Source organism: Haliotis cracherodii, unplaced genomic scaffold, assembly GCF_022045235.1.
Source record: "Haliotis cracherodii isolate W230 unplaced genomic scaffold, xgHalCrac1.p SCAF_3, whole genome shotgun sequence".
NCBI lineage: Eukaryota > Metazoa > Mollusca > Gastropoda > Lepetellida > Haliotidae > Haliotis > Haliotis cracherodii.
The window spans coordinates 42,237,930-42,256,149 of NW_027266286.1; the positions used below are offsets into that span (position 1 = coordinate 42,237,930).

Sequence of the window (18,220 nt, forward strand, 5' to 3'; positions counted from 1 at the left end):
CTTGTTAATTGGATTTATTCCAATTATTCATGTACAATCTTCCCAACAAATTTGAATGGGGAATGTTTGTACTTGTTCAAAAAAAGCTATTCATGAATTGTTCCAAACTTAATTATTGTCAAAAGAAAATATATATAATATATAAACCTCAACAAACCAAGACCCTATAGATGCGTCAAATTCTAAGCACACATTTCTGTTAAACGGTACTGCATATATTTCCTCACAGATTTTATGGTCAGAAATCAAACAATCCTTATCTTATTTATATTGTCTTTAAGCAGTCTTCGAAAAAAAAGATGTATGTTGTCCAATTGTTGTTTTAGGTTTTAGGGCTTTTGATAACAACGTGGACGCCTAATCACGGGTGTGTGTCTTAAAACCATGTGTGTGGTAGCCAAATATTAAGTGAATTCGTCACAGGAAACTTAACTTTTATCCCTTGCTCAAATAAACATGTGTTCACAATGGAAACAACATATAATGATTCTTTGGATGCTGGGACCAATGATTTGATAGACACAATGGGTGCTATGGTTATAACAGTCTTGTCTACCGAATCCGAGTGAAATATCTGGTCACAACAACATCCACTTTATCCAGCATATTCCAGTTGTAGACACCGCAATAGACAACGTTAAATCTGATCTAATGTACCAATGTTCCATTTATTTGGGAGAGACTTGCAAAATTGTTACTGTGTGGTAGACAATTTCTCTTTTATCAGACTGAAACATAATTATGTTTTTCAAGCATTTTCTGGGGAAATTTCTCTCTTAGAAAAAATCCTATTTAAAAAAATCCATCATGACTTCAAATCAGATGGAACAAGTTTGGCTGTGACAAGGGCTATTGAAGAAACATATCCCGCGGTCATGTTTTTGGAGAAGTGAACCTGTATCTGGTTAGCCCCGGTGACAAACAAGGAGGCAGGGACAGCAAACTCCCAGACCTCCCAATAGGTGGTACTGCCAATCATGTTGGCATCATACAGCTTATAGAAAGAGTCAAGGGGGTGAAGGTTGAAGGTAAGATATGAAACACCGTTTGTTTCATTGATCGGCCAACTGGCAGAAACTCTCAGTCTGGCACTGTTATAATGGCCATTTGGTAGAGATATTATTGTCGTGGCGATATTGCCCTTGATGGGTATAAGTGTATCAGCTCCGTAGTATGTGGTTTCGTTGAGAGTGACATTAGGTAGTTGGTCTGAGGGTGTCTTGAATGTAAAATGACATGTTGCTTCAGGAGGAAGTTCAACTATTCCTTGGGTCTTCTGGATGTCGAAGGGTTCATTGAAGGTGATGATCGGGTACCAGTCGTCCTTGATGGTGACGCAGGTAGCTTCTCCAGTGGTTGGTTTGATCCAGTCGTCTTCAAAGTCTAGCTTCACGACCTGTGACTCCTGCGAATAGCTGTGCAAGAGAATGACCGTTTCGTTATGCTCAGAACTAGACATTGCTAACGGCGACACCGTTCGTTCCTCTCCATCATACTGGCTGGTAGTTCTGATAAAGGAGTAGTCTGACGTGAATTTGTACCAAAACTCGAAGACGTCGGTAACTCTTCTGGGTTTTCCTTCGTTAGTGAAAAGAGACCAGTTGTAATATGGATTTTGTATATTGGCTAAAAGAAACACCACTGCTCTGTCAATGTATTCCCTGAGACCGAGCTGGGTAAATCGGTGGGCATTGGAGTGATATATTGTCGAAAAATCTACTATACCCGACGGAGCATATTTGTCAATTCCTATCACAGTATCGCGGCCATATTCACTGATAACAAGGGGGACAATTTTCCTTTTCTTCTGATAGGCATAGTTTTCAACCAGGTCGACAAATGCTACTAATCGTGCTTCATTCATACCTTTAAACTTGTGAGATTTCCCCGAAACAATAAGTGAGTTGTACGAATGAAAGGAAAACACGTCTAAATAGTCTGAAGTGACGTCCATGAAATTGGCCACTTTCTTCCAGTCGGTAAAATTGTCTCTGTCCGAATTTCTGGCAAAACCGTCAAGTGTGGGACCAGCAACTTTGATGTTAAACCTTGCATGGAGTTTCTCTGCAACTGATTTGTGGAACAAAGCAACAGTTGTGAAATTCAAGATGTTAAATTTGGGGTCCGGTTCATTCATGGGTTCAATGTAGGGTGGGATCTGTCCTTTGGTGAAGTCGTAAACACCTTGCACCGTCAACATCATGAACTCTGCAGCAGCATCGACGTTGTTTGGGAATTGTCCCGCATGTTCGGACTGGTTCAACCAGTTTGGCCATTTAAGAGCTAAAATCAATAATACAACAGAACATGAATTTGATTTATGCATAAAATACCATTGTCAAAGTCGTGTACAAATGTCAGTTTCTGCTTCTGGATCACGTTTGTCAACTTTATGATGCTTAGCCCTCTTCACAAATTATCAAGAAGCTTACATCAGTACAATACGCATTTCGAACTTCTTGTCTCATAGAGTTTCCTGTTTTGTATGACACCTCCTTTTGACAATAAATGGTATAAATCATTGGAGTGTTTTGTGTATTTTGTAGGTTAGCATCAGAAGATAATTCCTTTCGTCATTTAATTATGTTAATATTGCATTTTCTGCCATTTCCTTTTACTTAAGAAAATTAATCATTAAAAATCAAGGACAAAGTCAAGGACAAAGTCAAGGACAAGAAGGAAAATATTCATTCGATGTTCTGAAACAATTATCAAATAAAACTATTGTGAACAACATTGCATCCTGGCATATCTGATAACTAAAGTGAAACGAAGAAATGGAAATTTCAAGCTTTAAGGTATGAGTAAAATTCAGATATGCCCAATACGAGGAGATGAAGAGTCGTAGGCTCAGTGCACAAATACTTAGTATTACCTTCCGACATCATGATCATGTCGTTCTCATAACCAGTGTTAATGTTGGCAAGGTAAACGGAAAACAGTTCTTTCTGCTTTGTAGCATTCTTCAGGTAGCTGGGATCTGGGTAGCCGCTACGGTTCGGGTCCTCTGGCCACTGAATTATTATAATAAACATTCAGTTAGGGGTTGAACATGATGTGTCTTCCGATATGAAGGCGTTATTAAATGTGTGTACCTGGAAATTACATTTTTCAAAATTCTTGACGATATGGCTGAAAGACTGCCGATGTGACGTTAAATTTCACTCACTCACTCACTCACTCACAATTTTCGACAACCGTGTAAACAGTGACATCTGTAGTAATTTCAACTACTTCTTCATATGGTCTGTTGTGTAACTTAGGTTATGTCACTGTAGAGTGGTATAGTGTCATATGCTTCCATGAAGACTTACCCTTTATAAACCAAAAGGCTAAATCTGAAAAATCAGTTGTTCTGACAAGTAATAATCAAATGCAATACAAATGAATGCGGTATTGTAGTTCCTTCTTCCAATGACATCTTTTCCAAATTTGGATTATGATACGGTTTCAAGGTCGATTTAACAACATATTCAGCCAATCGGAGTGCAGCAAATGTTCCCATATATTTTACAATGAATAGATATAGCATGAATATCATGTCAGCAAAATAGCTGAAATCTTTTGATACCACACTGCTTCTTATGTTCAGTGTTTGTGAATAGATTTCAGTTGTTTCACAAGTAAAAACACTTTTTGGATTGACATTGAATAAATTATCAAGGGCGCCTAAAACAATTTAAAGTTTACACTGTATTCTCGTTTCAAACTATTGTGTCATTAATGTTGAAGCATTGTGTTCATTTTTTATGTTTTCACTAGCAAAGAGTGAGTGAGTATGGTTTTTGCGCCGTTGTTTGCAATATTCCAGCAATATCACGGAGGGGGACACCAGAAATTGGAAACGAACCCAGGTCTTCGGCTAGACTAACGAAAGCTTTAACCACTGGACTACCCGACCACCCCTCTAGATCTGGCAAAGAAGGTAATAGGGTAACTACATGGTCACCGTACATGGACTGTAAGACTATTATGGAGAGAGATCATGAGAACAAAGTGTTATTTGCTTTTGTAAAAGGCATAAAGAGTATACGGTTTTATATTATACTTCGTCAATGCATTTTAACACAAACATTTATGTCAGCCTAAATAGCAGCGATAAGGAATTGATTCATCGTCGTTCTGATTTTCAGTGGTAATTTTATTTTCGTTACTGATGTGACATGTTGCGCAATATTTCACAGTTATTGGTCGTTGGCCATTCCTGTCAGTTTAGTAGTAATATATAGTAGCACGTGCCTGCACAACAGAGTTTTACATTATGTTCCAATTGATGCCTTTTTGTCAACATTCCTCAAAGCATATAAACACAAACATTTATGTCAGCCTAAATCGCAGTGATAATATGGCGTCGAGTGATTTATAAAGGGTCTAATATTCAATGGTAATGATATCTTATTTTCATTTGGGCAATATGTGTCCAAGGCCATTCCTGTCAGTTCAGTTGCTTAATATGATAACAAGTGCTTGCACAACAGAAAATATGTTTTTGCAACAGAATGTGGAGACATTCTGAGAAACAATGAAGTTGATCCTTTTGTTCATGAATCTGAGAAAAAGTTACTAAAAGATAATAATTTGAAATAAATAGATTCTATCACAGCATAATCGTCGCAGGATTTCAACGTGTTAAAGTCCACTCTCTGTGATCTAGTATCAGCTAAGTAAGTAGTATCTGGTATTATGTATAAGGTGATCTCACATCTGCGAAGAGACGATAACTTAAGCCATTGTTATTCCACCGTCCGCCATCAGTCCGAAGGCTCCGACATTTGGGAATAAGGGACTCCTGATCCAGGCCATTGTGCTTGTTCCACCTGTTACTGTCATAGCGAGCACTACCTCCCTGTGCCAACCATTGAGAGTGGATCGTCACCGTCGTGTCGCTGTATACACCGCCTATGGACAGGCTCAAAGTGAAATAGGCCAATATCCATTCCATGTTCTGTGAAATGTAAGTTAAGGCTTACTTTAATGATGACTTGTGACTTTGACGTATTGCATCATCATCCAGGCTTTACATATATGGCTAAAATTATATAAGGTCTATACAAACAGTTGTTCATAGAAGCGTGTACGTTCGCAAATGAAACATAACACTAGATTACACAGATATAATGGTTTGAAACCACTTCTCTATAATTTGTAACAGCGCGAATTTCAAGATGACATCAAGTGTCTTTATTATGTAAACATTGAGTAATGTGTTCATATGCATCGTATCCCAATTGCATGGATCGATGCTCATGATGTCAATCACTGGAATGTCTGGTCCAGACTCGATTATTTACAGACCGCCCTCATATAGCTGGAATATTGCTGAGTGCGGCGTTAAAACAACAAACAAACAAAACAAACATGTTCATATGTGTCTTCAGAGTAGGAAAAGGTATATTATTCACACTCTCACTCACACACTTCACCTAAGGTAGAATTGAAAGGTCTTCCAACTTCTTTACGCGGTGCATTAATACGGGTACATATTTCATGGTTCAACTTTGACACAAGCGTTTACCCAGGTTCATAGCCATAAGATTATAGAAATAATGTTTTGAAAGAAATCCATCTTTATGACAAGATAAAGGTTTCAGCGAACAAAGTACGTTTTTCTTCTTTTTCTGTGATTTGTCTTACATGTACTGATACGGCGTAAACAATTCATTCATTCATTCATTCATTCATTCATTCATTCATTCATTCATTCATTCATTCATTCATTCATTCAACTGCTAAATGACTTCCAAAAACCAACATAGACGTAGACGTACGTGTTAATATGTTACATTATCAAGTACATGTTTAAAAAAAAAAAAGATTCAACGTCTTATTTAGGAACCGCACAGACAGAAAAATCGACCATTCTAAGTATTGTCTTTTTCATAATGCCAATTCCCCATCGATTGTCTCATTTTGACTCACTTGGCCAGAAGAGGTCGGATTGGCATACATAAGGCAATGCGGTTGTTTATACTCACATTAAGCACGACACAAATTAACCTGGCTATCAACACACTGCCTTCTTACAAGCTTATGTCACCACGTACTAGCTGTGTGGCGACCGGTTTTGTACAGTTTTGTTATGATATCTTCTTATCGTATGAGGTCACGATTTTGCCAGAATTTGCCATGTGCCATGTCCGACACAGTTTTCGACTTGTTGTATCTCCATATATACTCCATTAAAAAGAAACGCATATTTAGTTTTCAAGAGATTCTTTCTGTAACATTTGGAAAGATATAAAAGACCACGTGTGTGTTTGGAAGATTACAAAGTTAAACAGAGTTCTTCAAACTTTAACTGACACGTTTCTGCACAGTCATAAAGTCTACAAGAGTGAGTGTCCACCATCTCCTGCGCATAGAACCAAGAAACCTGCGGATGACAATTTGCACATTCTTCCCTCATGCCATACAATCAATATGCATTTTTAATGCATTCGAGAATGCATATTAACACGGACATTTACTGTCAGTCTAAATACTGGCATAATGTGGCGTCAATAACTGATATATTCACCACCAATGTCAATGATAAAGAATACACCACCAATATTTCTGTTGTAACATGTTTGGCAATATTTGATCATTATTGTCCCTTCGACATTTCTGTCAGTTCAGTAGACATGTATACATGAAGTAACACGTGTCTAAAGTATTTCAAATACATTTTTCGTCACAAAGATGTGGAGACATTCTAAGACTTAAAAGGTCAACAAATTCATCGAATGGTTGTATTAAGTGAATTTGATAATGTCAAATATCTCATTACGCATTACAAAGTACGATAATTACAATATCTGTTATTCGAATACTGACTCCCTGTGCCAGCAATTGAGGGTGAATCGCCACAGTGATGTCATTGCATACACTGCCTACTGTCAGACTCAAAGTGAAAAAGACCTGTGTCCAATCAAATTTCTTTAACAAATATCTACTGCAACTCTTACAAAATACGGTGACATTCATTTTGTTGACGAAAATTGTTAGTATTGACCATAAAAAGGGGCTCTTAACATTGTCATATATGGTTTTAATATCACTTAGGTCAATATGATGTATACAATTATGCATGTCCATATCAATAAGATATATTGTGTTTCCACATAGCTAAGTTTTTTATCTATTCTTTAATCAGGTGACGTTGGACACAGCATATAAAATATACATACTAATTCCCATGTATGTGTAAATGGCACCATTTTGAATAACATCTTGTATAACTGTATATCGTCTTTTTGGTTTGGTTTAAATTGTCACGGATATGGTCCTGACAAACCTAGAAACATAACCGGGATTCGAACCCACAATTATAGGTTTCTGGCGTGCCCAAGGGACGCAAGGGATGCACAGCGAATTGCGGCGCCTCAGGCTGGGCCACACGTGCCCCCTTATATATTGCATTTCAACTTTTTCTCGATTGTTGGGATTCCGGTTCAGAATAGGTCCCCGACAACCTATTCTGGACATAAGAGTCGACTTTTTCGATCACACTCGATAATTTGTTTGATTGCGTGTCATTGTACCAGAAGGCATGGATCGTACAGGCTGCCGTCATACAGATGGAATACTGCCGATTTCGACTTTGAACAAAAACAGAACAAGAAATCCAATTTTCTACCCCTTGATACAACAAGACAAACAGGAAACTTTAAGTCTTTGAAAGGCATTTATAAGTGATACACATAAGGAAGAGAATTTATGGATGTCAACTTCTTTATTTTGGGGAACACAACGTTTCAGAGTATATGCTTACTCCTTCATCGGGTGAATGAATGATATGAGTCAGAGGGCATATATATGTACACGTAAGAACAACAAGAGTAATAAGACCCATCGATAGCACTCGCCACAAACACATGTAAGGGGAAAACAATTGTTCATCTGAAAAAACACGGGAACATATGGTACAAGTTAAAATAGGAAATTACATCTGACATCATTTGACTCACTGATCCCTCCAATTTGGAAATGGCGTCCACCATAAAACGTTTCGAAAACCTTTCATAGGCCATGAATTTCATAACCCCGATCTAACAACTTTTAAGCATGACTCGTATGACACTGTTTGAAATCGGCGTAGAAAAAGCATGCTTTAAAGCATACCTTAAAAGTTGTTAAATGTAGACAACGTTGGTTGGAGCTCCTGAAATATTGCTTGACATAAAGGGAAAGTTTACTATTGGAAAAGTGAAGCCATTCATCTTGTCATACCATCTTGTGGAGGGGTGTTTACAACTCTGAACCTTTATACCTATTTTTAAGAAGAAGCAATGAGGCGGTCTGACTGGTCTCTTTTATTACTATTTCAGTTAGGTAAATCAGTGCCAAGACTTGGCAATTGGACCGTTGTTAAAAGGCATCCAGTAAATCCAATAATCCTGGACATACATCATTCAGTCTGGCGTGAATATTACAATACATACCCACGAGATGCTCCTTAAACCTTCCTACAACATTACAACGCACTGTTATCACAAGCTTTGTGACCTCAAGTTCTCGTATTAACCTTTACCATAGTGGGCGTCGATTTAACTGGATAAAGCATACCAGATGTTGGTCACGTGTCTTGGTTATATCGTTAACCTCGACCTGTTGGTATGTCCAGGGAGTTTGCCAGGTGGTTATCTGGATCCAGTCTGTCTGCCCTGTTATTAGACAGGCGATTTTCTTTACAAATGCACTCTACGCTACGAAAACTACACATATTAATCATTGCCTTTTGCTACTCCTTAGAAATCCTATTCCAAGATATCTCCTGAACTCAAATATTACGACTGACCCTAAATCAATTTGTCCCACGATATAGCTGCAACATTGTGGTTTAACATTTTAAATCAACTCCCTATATAATGATTTGTTGTAAGTTTGTTCAAAACATCTTATCATAAAAGTAACAAGTACTCAAAGTGGAAAATGTAATTCTGATCAATGATAAAATACCTTTCCGAAAATAGCCATATCTGGAAACGATGTCAAGGAGAATGTTAAAGGGTCATGTCAAGAAAACGGACCACCATCATGGCCTTTCATTAACAGAAGGTCTTTTCACTGTGAACAATTGCTCTTTGATAACGATCGATCGACCTGTTAATTTGGTATGAATTCATTTATATTTGTACTTGTTCAAAAACATATGGATCTATGAATTGTTCCAAACAAACATATTGGCAATTGGAAAAATAATAATTTCAAGAAACAAACAGCATTCTTGTTGAAAACGTAAAAATAATGGATAGAGGCGTCAAGAGATCTAAGATCTCTTTTAAACATTTAAACAGTATTGCATATATTTTCTTTAAAGGGGCAGGAATCAAGTAATCCTTATCTAATTTCTCATGTCTTAAAGCATTCTTCAAAAACGAAAATGCATGTCGCTCGATTGTTGTTTAAGGTTTTAGACATTTTTTAGAACAACGTGGACTCCTTTAAACAGGCATTTATAACTGGAATAGAACGATTCTGTCGATGTTGGGTGCAATGATTTAATAGACAAATTGGGGTGCTACGGTGAAATCAATTTTGTTTAGGTATCGAAATTGAACGACGCAAAAGTGTCAAGCAAGTCAAAACAGAGAAAAATCGGTTGACATGAACATCAATTTTATCCAGCACGGTGACATTCCAGCTTATCCAGTTACCTTGAAGTGGTAGGTGAAGATCTGGGTGGCCATTGATAGTATCCTTGAAGCGATTGAGTGAGAATCCTCCGCAGGATACAACGCTATGTATGTTTCTATATAGCAACTCAAGCAGAGATTACACATTCTTCTAAAGGTATCGCATATCACATATTTAAAACTGAACTCGTCCCTGAAAAGTATGTATTAGTTATCCCTTTCTCTTTGTTTAGAACCTCAAGCCACCATTTACCTATTGAACGAGGCAGGTGGCACAAATCCCTGTCAATGAACGAACGTGTAAACTCTGCGACATGAGTGATGTTGGTGATGAATTCCATTATATGTTTCTTTGTCCTTTTTTTAAACACCCAAGGACATATATGTTCCAAATATATATGCTAACAATCCAAATATCTTTAAATCTAAAGAACTTTTCTTTGGAAAAAAATGAATGTCAATAAAAAAAACCTCTGTACATTCTATAATGTCATTATGAAAACAGTAAAATCTTCCATGTAAACCACCCCGCCATCTTATGTATATACTGTTTGCAAATTTATTCCTCATATGCCGAAGATCCCAGCCTGAGTGTAAAAAAGGTTCTGTTCTGTTCTGTTCAGAGATATAATGTGTTCCTTATCCACCGCGATAGACAACGCAAATCTGATCCAATGTACCAATGTTCCATTTATTTAGGAAAGACTCGCACACACTTTACAATTCAGGATTTTGTATGGAGACACGACATTTTCTCAGCTACAGCTGCAAAACCAGATAATTGTTTCTTTAAAACTATCAGCCTAAATATGTCTTTAAACAAGCACCTTCCAACTTTGTATATATTATGGCAGACTATTTTTTTAAACATACTGAATCATAATTACTGCATTTTCCAAGACAGTTTTTCTTTTCGATAAAAACCCATTTGAGGAACTATCATCATTATCATGACTTCAAATCAGATGGGATAAACTTGGCTGTAACAAGAGCAAATGAAGAAACATATCCTGCTGTCATGTTGTTAGAGAAGAGAACCTGAACCTGGTTAGCCCCAGTGACAAATAGGGATGTGGGGACTACAAACTCCCAAACCTCCCAATAGGTGGTGCTGTTAAACTTGTCGGAATCAAACAGCTTATAGTAAGAGTCAAGGCGGTGAACGTTGAAGGTTAGATATGATACACTGTTTGTTTCATTAATCGGCCAACTGGCAGCAACTCTCGGTCTGGCACTGTAATATTGTCCATTTGGTAGATATATTACTGTTGAGGCGATATTGCCCTTGATGGGTATAAGTGTATCAGCTCCGTAGTATGTGGTTTCGTCTAGAGTGACAGAAGGCAGTTTATTTGAAGGGGTCTTGAATGTAAAATGACATGTTGCTTCAGCAGGAAGCTCAACAATTCCATGGGTCTGCTGAATGTCGAAGGTTTCATTGAAGGTGATGATCGGGTACCAGTGGTCATTGATGGTAACGCAAGTAGCTTCTCCAGTGGTTGGTTTGATCCAGTCGTCTTCAAAGTCTAGCTTCACGACCTGTGACTCCTGCGAATAGCTGTGCAAGAGAATGACCGTTTCGTTATGCTGAGAACTAGACATTGCTAACGGGGACACCGTTCGTCCCCCTCCATCATACTGGCTGGTAGTTCTTATAAAGGAGTAGTCTGACGTGAATTTGTACCAAAACTCGAAGACGTCGATAACTCTTCTGGGTTCTCCTTGGTTAGTGAAAAGAGACCAGTTGTAATATGGATTTTGTATATTGGCTAAAAGAAACACCACTGCTCTGTCAATGTATTCCCTGAGACCGAGCTGGGTAAATCGATGGGCATTGGAATGATATATTGTCGAAAAATCTACTATACCTGATTGAGCATATTTGTCAATTCCTATCACAATATCGCGGCCATATTCACTGATAACAAGGGGGACAATTTTCCTTTTCTTCTGATAGGCATAATTTTCAACAAGGTCGACAAATGCTACTAATCGTGCTTCATTCATACCAGTAAGATTGTAAGATTTTCCCGAAACAATAAGTGAGTTGTACGAATGAAAGGAAAACACGTCTAAATTGTCTAAAGTGACGTCCATGAAATTGGCCACTGTTTTCCAGTACGTAAAGTTGTTTCTATCTGAAGATCCAGTTTCCCCGTCGAGTGTAGGACCAGCAACTTTGATGTTAAACCTTGCATGGAGTTTCTCTGCAATTGATTTGTGGAACATGGCAACAGTCGTGAGGTTCAAGATGTTATAGTTGACTTCAGGTTCATTCATGGGTTCAATGTAGGGTGGGATCTGTCCTTTGGTAAATTCGTAAACTCCTTGCACCATCAGCATCATGAACTCTGCAGCAGCATCGACGTTGTTGGGGAATTGACCTGCATGTTCAGACTGGTTCATCCAACTCGGGTAAAACAAACCTGTAAATAGCATGAGAAAAAACATATGTACAAAACAAATTTCGTTGTAAATGAATGTAAAAGAAACGGTTTTGAATGCTTGTTATGATATGAAATGTTAACACATTGAAGCTAAGAATGTATGGACTAATTAAGGATAAAATATCATTGCAAAATCATGGTTTCATCTCAGTTTCTTCTTCCGAAACAGCTTTATTATGTCTATTGAAAATAGTAGATGTTCCCTCCAGAAATTATTATTATGAAGAAGCATGACATGTGTACCATGTGCCTTACGACTTTCCAGTCTCAAAGTGTCTCTTGTTTTTCTAGGCAACTCATTTTGGCAATAAATGGTACAAATCCTTGGAGTATATTGTGTAAGTCACCCTCATGGATTACTTTATATGTACATCTAACAGGTGTTAATAGTGCATGTTTTAATTTGACATTTTCTGCAATATCCTCACTCAAGAAAATGAATCATAAATAAACAATGTATTGCCCGGAAAATAAGGTTATTATTAACTTGATGCTTTGAAACAAATATCAAATAAAACTGTTATGTACAACATTGTATCCTAACTAAAATTAAATGTAGAATTGCAAATTTCCAGCTTTGGGGTTAAAGTAAAATTAAGTTGGGCCTTTAATGGTTGCCAAATCTGAAGGGTTGAAAAGTCCCAGAATAATGATGCATTCTGTATTCTCAACAAGGCCAAAGAACATTGTTTGCCTATTGGCCTATTTTAATCATTGTAATTTCTATCTTTGGCTTAGTGCACAAATACCTTCTTACCTTCCGACATCATGATCATGTCGTTCTCATAACCACTGTTAATGTTAGCACGGTATAGGGAAAACAGTTCCTTCTGTTTTGTGGCATTCTTCAGGTAGTTGGGATCTGGGTAGCCGCTTCGGTTTGGGTCCTCTGGCCACTGATCACAATAGAATTTTTACTCGATCAAGTAAACAGTTAGGAGAGGGAAATGATGTGTCTTTCGATTTGGAAGTGTAATTAAATACTCATAACTTGAAACTACATTTGTCACAACTATCCAGCATCATGTACATATTACAAATCTTGGAACATGTAATTTCAATGACATTGAAAGCAAATAGCAGTCTATTTCTTCGTATATGTATACTGTTGTGCGACAGTGTCACTGATGAATTATATGATGTGATTTCTATAGGTGACTTATCTTGTCAGGAGAATTTAAAGAAAAAGCATCTAAAGCTAAAATATATTTTTTTCTGACAAGTATTAATCAAATGCAATAAAAAGTGAATGTGATATTGTAGTTCCTATGCCCAATGCCATATTTTTCAAATTTGGACTATATCACCTTTCACTTAACGTATCCAACGTATCAAATTCCATTTAAGAACATTCAACCACTCAGTATGCAGTACATGCTCCCATACACTTTACAATCTTATGTTTTTTAGCATAAATATCACATCAGCAATGTAGGTGAAATTATACAATGTCACACTGCTTTAATGTTCAGTGGTTGTGAACAGACGCTCCGTGAGTAGACTGACTGGTTAAATGACTGGGATAAGATGATCTTACATCTTCGAAGAGACGATAACTTAAGCCATTGTTATTCCAGCGCCCGGCGTCAGTCCGAAGGTTCCGACATTCGGGAATAAACGACTCCTGATCAAGGCCGTTGTGCTTGTTCCACCTGTTACTGTCATAGCGAGCACTGCCTCCCTGTGCCAACCATTGAGAGTGGATCGTCACCGTCGTGTCGCTGTACACACTGCCTATGGACAGGCTCAAGGTGAAATAGGCCAGTGTCCATTCAGTTTGCTGTGAAATGTAAAGTTATGGCAAAATTAAATGATCACTGGTTTGTGACCTTGACGTCAACTTAGATACCGACTCAAAAAACGCCGTTACATGTGCGAGATCATTACATCTCCGTTATTCTCCTCCTCATCATCATCATTATCATCTAGACTTAACATATCTGGCTACATTGATATAAGGTCAATAAGCAGCATATAGAAACATGTGTTCAAATAATCATGTATTTTTGCAAATAAAACATAAAAACAGACGACTGAGACATAATGATATGAAACTTTTCTATTGTTTCATGGCTACATCCTGTCTCTTCATCTGTTGAATATTGAGTATTTTTAAGTGAGTTATCATATACATATGCTGAAATGTTTATTCAGGAAGGGATCAACGTACAATGATAGTATATACGCTCTCACAATGCACCTGAAGTACGCAACGAAAGGTGTTACAAACAATAAATAATGTGCTGGTTCAGACCAGCTTCTAATTATCTTTTAAAACCCAACGTAAAATAAGTGTAAATAATGTTACATTGTAAAGTACATGCTTCCAAAAAAAAGATCGAAAGTTATGTTTGTATCGGGAACGTGACCTGTAACGTATCATTCATTAAAAGCAACTCACGTGTATGAAAAATGAAAGAAAATTGTTCTGGTTTTGAGTCGCCATAAACGCACCAACCATATTAAATGTTGTCTTTTCATAATCCAAATCGATAGATTATCTTATTTTGACTAACTTTGACAGGAGAAGTCGGATTGTAAATCAATATGTTAATTCTTGACATGCATGCAGTTTGACATGCACTTTTCACATTCATAAGGCGACAGGGGTGTTTGTACTCACATGAAGCATTACGCAAATTCACCTGGGTATCAACACACCAACTTCTGACAAGGTTAGGTCAACACTCACTTGCTGTGTAGCGGCAAGTTTTATACACTTTCATGAGATCTTCTTATCGTATGATATCACAAATGTGTCACCTACATACCCTTGGACCAGATGGTTGTCCCAGTCACTTTTCAAATTGCTTTATCTCCAAATATGTTCCCCTTTAAAAGCGCATGTGTCGTTTTCAAGAGATACTTTGTGTGACGTTTACAATGCTTTTAGGACCATATGTATGTGGAAAAAGATGTGTCGACTATTGTAAATGTCTACATTAAACCTCCTGCCAATGGAACCAAGAAGCCTGCGGATGAGACCTTGTGTAATGGCAGCTCATTCCACCCTCTGGCCCAAACAATCGATTTGCTTAGTAGATGAGTGGAATTGTAATCCGCTTTGTGTCCTTTTGCAATCAATCGTGAATGCATATTAGCATGAACATTTACCCTTATGTTTGTCAGTGGTAAAGAACACACCACCAAGATACCGAAATGTTAAACTTTATTACGAACATTTATAAATTCATTATATTCTCATATTAAACATTTGTTTTTCATTCTGTTGTTAGATGATGAGCAATAGTCGACTTGTTTTTGGCCCTTCGACATTTTTGGTCAGTTCAGTGGACAGATATGGATTAATTGATAAGTACCCAAAATAAATTACACCCCGTCAAGTATCGCACCACCAAGATAATTTGATGAACAGAAGAGATGGGTATGAAAAAGCAATCAAAAATGTTATTTGAAGTCAAATATAATACCCATATCACATTTAAATGATCAACAGTGTATGTCAATATTTTGTACAAGAGTGCCACTGGCTCTAACCCTACGTCCGAATTGATTCACATAGATGCTCGATAGGATTTATGTCTGGGCTTCGAGAAGGCCACTGTTCGACACTATTTCCATTCATATTTTTAAAACAATCTGTCAAAGGAATAAATTTCTGCCTGAGTTTTTTTTTATGGGGTTTGTATAAAAAAATGGGCTTGGTTGTTTGGGGTGACTGGATCTAAACGATCTATGCATTGTAGCTTGCTTCTACCTTCCTTATGTATCCATTACCATCATTCTATCTAAGTTATATCTAGGTCGCGCACAGACCTATACCCAAATGTCATACAGACACCCTGAAACATCTGCAATGAATATATGTCAAGAAACACTATAATCAGAATAGGAAATACACACTAATATATATTAAACGATTGCTTGGAAGTTTTTTACATGAGTTTAGTGAAAAGAAAATCATTGACTACATTGGACAATTAACTGGTTATCAGTTGTGTCACCATGTCGTGAAACTACCCTGGACATGGTCTACTAACCGCACTGCTTCCCTGCTTTTTTCCGACACCATTCGGCAAAATCCGGCGATCGTCGCTGTACAGTGTCATTGCATTCTGTGTTAGAAAATTACTCGACTATTACATTCTCCAGTGATTTAATGGCACACTCTTACAATGCTTTGACTTGATGTATGTTATCTCATATATGTTTGCTACCTCATTCATGTATTAAAATGTTTTCATGACTACAAGTTTACTGTACGTTCAGATGTTTCTGATAAATTTATTAATGCTTTTAACACGTGTGTAAACTTGTATATTAGGTCAAAACGTCTGAAAATGATACTGGAAAAGATGCAGATGTTCATTATGACAGAGTCAAGATAACGTTTGTGAAAACATATCGTTTTCGTTATTCATGAGTATTTCACAATAGCAACTTTTCACAATAAAAAGAACCTATATACTGATTGTAAACCAGTTATTAGGCAATATGTTAATAATTGTTGGCAGTCAAATTGGGATACTCAAACCACTTACAAGCTGCACAATATTCAACCACTCATATGTCATGACAATATCAGTGTCGGTTGCCGTGGATGATGTTGCTTTATGCCGATGCCGTATAGGACATTCACAATTTTACTGATGCTTTCCTATGAAAGGGAGAAGATACTCCCATAAAACACATACTTTTAGACTGTGTGGATACTGATTTAGTATGTGCGACATAATTTAATGTTTCAACTTTGGAACAACTTTTTATTCAAGTTCATAGCCATACAATTGTAGCATTTGTGAGTGAAAGAAATTCATCTTTTTGACAATGGACAATAGTGTAGGTTTTAACCCAAATAGTCAAGTCTTTTCTATTTGTCAGTGATATATGACTGACATTTTATATGATCTTTGATATCATACTTTTATGGATGTTTTTTTTTATAAGTACATGTACATGTTTGAAATTCTAACTGGTTCTCACCGTATTGTTTATGCGGCGTAAAACAATATCTATTCATTCATTCATTCAATAAAAAGGAAACTTATGTTTCTCTTTTCTATGATTTGTGTAAGGAGAAATAATTTCAAAATGGCCGTTTTCGTTTAATAGAACGACAATTGATGTCTCTTAAGTCATAATATTAATATATTAGACTTATTAGTGATGACTTAAATATGTATTTTCAGATACTTAATAATTTTCATTGATATAGATGTAGTTTTTACGATAATATTGAGTGGCGAGTAGATTCTATATTTTCACGGATTACTGAAAAATAAGTGACTCAGGCATACTGTCTATAATGCTCATGTCTTGCTGTCAATGATTATGGCTACTCCAAAGTCCATTGTACGATTTTGACTTCATCATACAATGTGTCTATGAATCATAACCAAGTAGTGATGAAACGAAAGGTCCTCTCCAAGCTTTGTGGCGTCAAGGTCACGTCTTAATCTTTATCATTATGGGCGTCGATTTAACTGATAGAGCATATCAGATGTTGGTGACGTGTATTGGTTATCTCCCCTGCCTCGAATTGTCGGTGTGCCCTGGGTCTTGGCCGGGTGGTTTTCTGGGTCCGTTCAACCTTATCTGTAATGTCGTGAATCTTTCTGTTGGTGGTTCATTTTGACAAATACACCCCACACGAACAAAACTGCACATCTTAATCATTACGACTAGCTGTGCAAGAGAATGACCGTTTCGTTATGCTGAGAACTAGACATTGCTAACGGAGACACGGTTCGTTCGTCTCCATCATGCTGGCTGGTAGTTCTGATAAAGGAGAAGCCTGACGTGAATTTGTACCAGAACTCGAAGACGTAGATAGCTCTTCTGGGTTCTCCTTGGTTAGTGAAAAGAGACCAGTTGTAATATGGATTTTGTATATTGGCTGACAGAAACACCACCATCAATGTATTCCTGAGACCGAGCTGGGTAAACCGGTGGGCATTGGACTGATATATTGTCGCAAAATCTACTATCAAAGTAAAAAACACCAGTGCCCATTCCATTTTCAATATACAGTTAAGGCTTAATTAAATGATTACTTGATTGTGACTGTCTTAGCGTATTGGCGAAGGAACCTTGTCGTTAAGTTTGAAAAGGACTCAGAAAACATCTTTACATGTGTGATATCGGATCATCATCATCATCATCATCATCATCATCCGGTTTTACTTATCTGGCTAT

General features: G+C 37.2%; 2 protein-coding genes across 2 annotated transcripts; both read right to left on the reverse strand.

Moving 5' to 3' along the window:
* Positions 1-680: 680 nt before the first annotated feature.
* Positions 681-4,942, reverse strand: LOC139474848 (beta-porphyranase A-like). Its single transcript, XM_071257997.1, has 3 exons — positions 4,703-4,942; positions 2,876-3,014; positions 681-2,283 (listed from the first exon to the last, which is right to left on the reverse strand). The coding sequence occupies exons 1-3, from the start codon at positions 4,940-4,942 to the stop codon at positions 806-808; spliced, it is 1,857 nt and encodes a 618-aa protein (XP_071114098.1). The 3' UTR covers positions 681-805.
* A 5,379-nt stretch (positions 4,943-10,321) lies between these two features.
* LOC139474566 (uncharacterized) lies at positions 10,322-14,760 on the reverse strand. Its single transcript, XM_071257630.1, has 4 exons — positions 14,688-14,760; positions 13,602-13,844; positions 12,822-12,960; positions 10,322-12,043 (listed from the first exon to the last, which is right to left on the reverse strand). The coding sequence occupies exons 1-4, from the start codon at positions 14,694-14,696 to the stop codon at positions 10,566-10,568; spliced, it is 1,869 nt and encodes a 622-aa protein (XP_071113731.1). The 5' UTR covers positions 14,697-14,760; the 3' UTR covers positions 10,322-10,565.
* Positions 14,761-18,220: the final 3,460 nt, after the last annotated feature.

Coding starts and splice junctions, on each gene's coding strand:
- LOC139474848 (XM_071257997.1), bottom strand. CDS start 4,942: ATGGAATGGATATTGGCCTATTTCACTTTGAGCCTGTCCATAGGCGGT. Junction 3,015..4,702: donor GTTATCGTCTCTTCGCAGAT/GTGAGATCACCT, acceptor ATAATAATTCAG/TGGCCAGAGGACCCGAACCG. Junction 2,284..2,875: donor CATGATCATGATGTCGGAAG/GTAATACTAAGT, acceptor TATTGATTTTAG/CTCTTAAATGGCCAAACTGG.
- LOC139474566 (XM_071257630.1), bottom strand. Junction 12,961..13,601: donor GTTATCGTCTCTTCGAAGAT/GTAAGATCATCT, acceptor TATTGTGATCAG/TGGCCAGAGGACCCAAACCG. Junction 12,044..12,821: donor CATGATCATGATGTCGGAAG/GTAAGAAGGTAT, acceptor TGCTATTTACAG/GTTTGTTTTACCCGAGTTGG.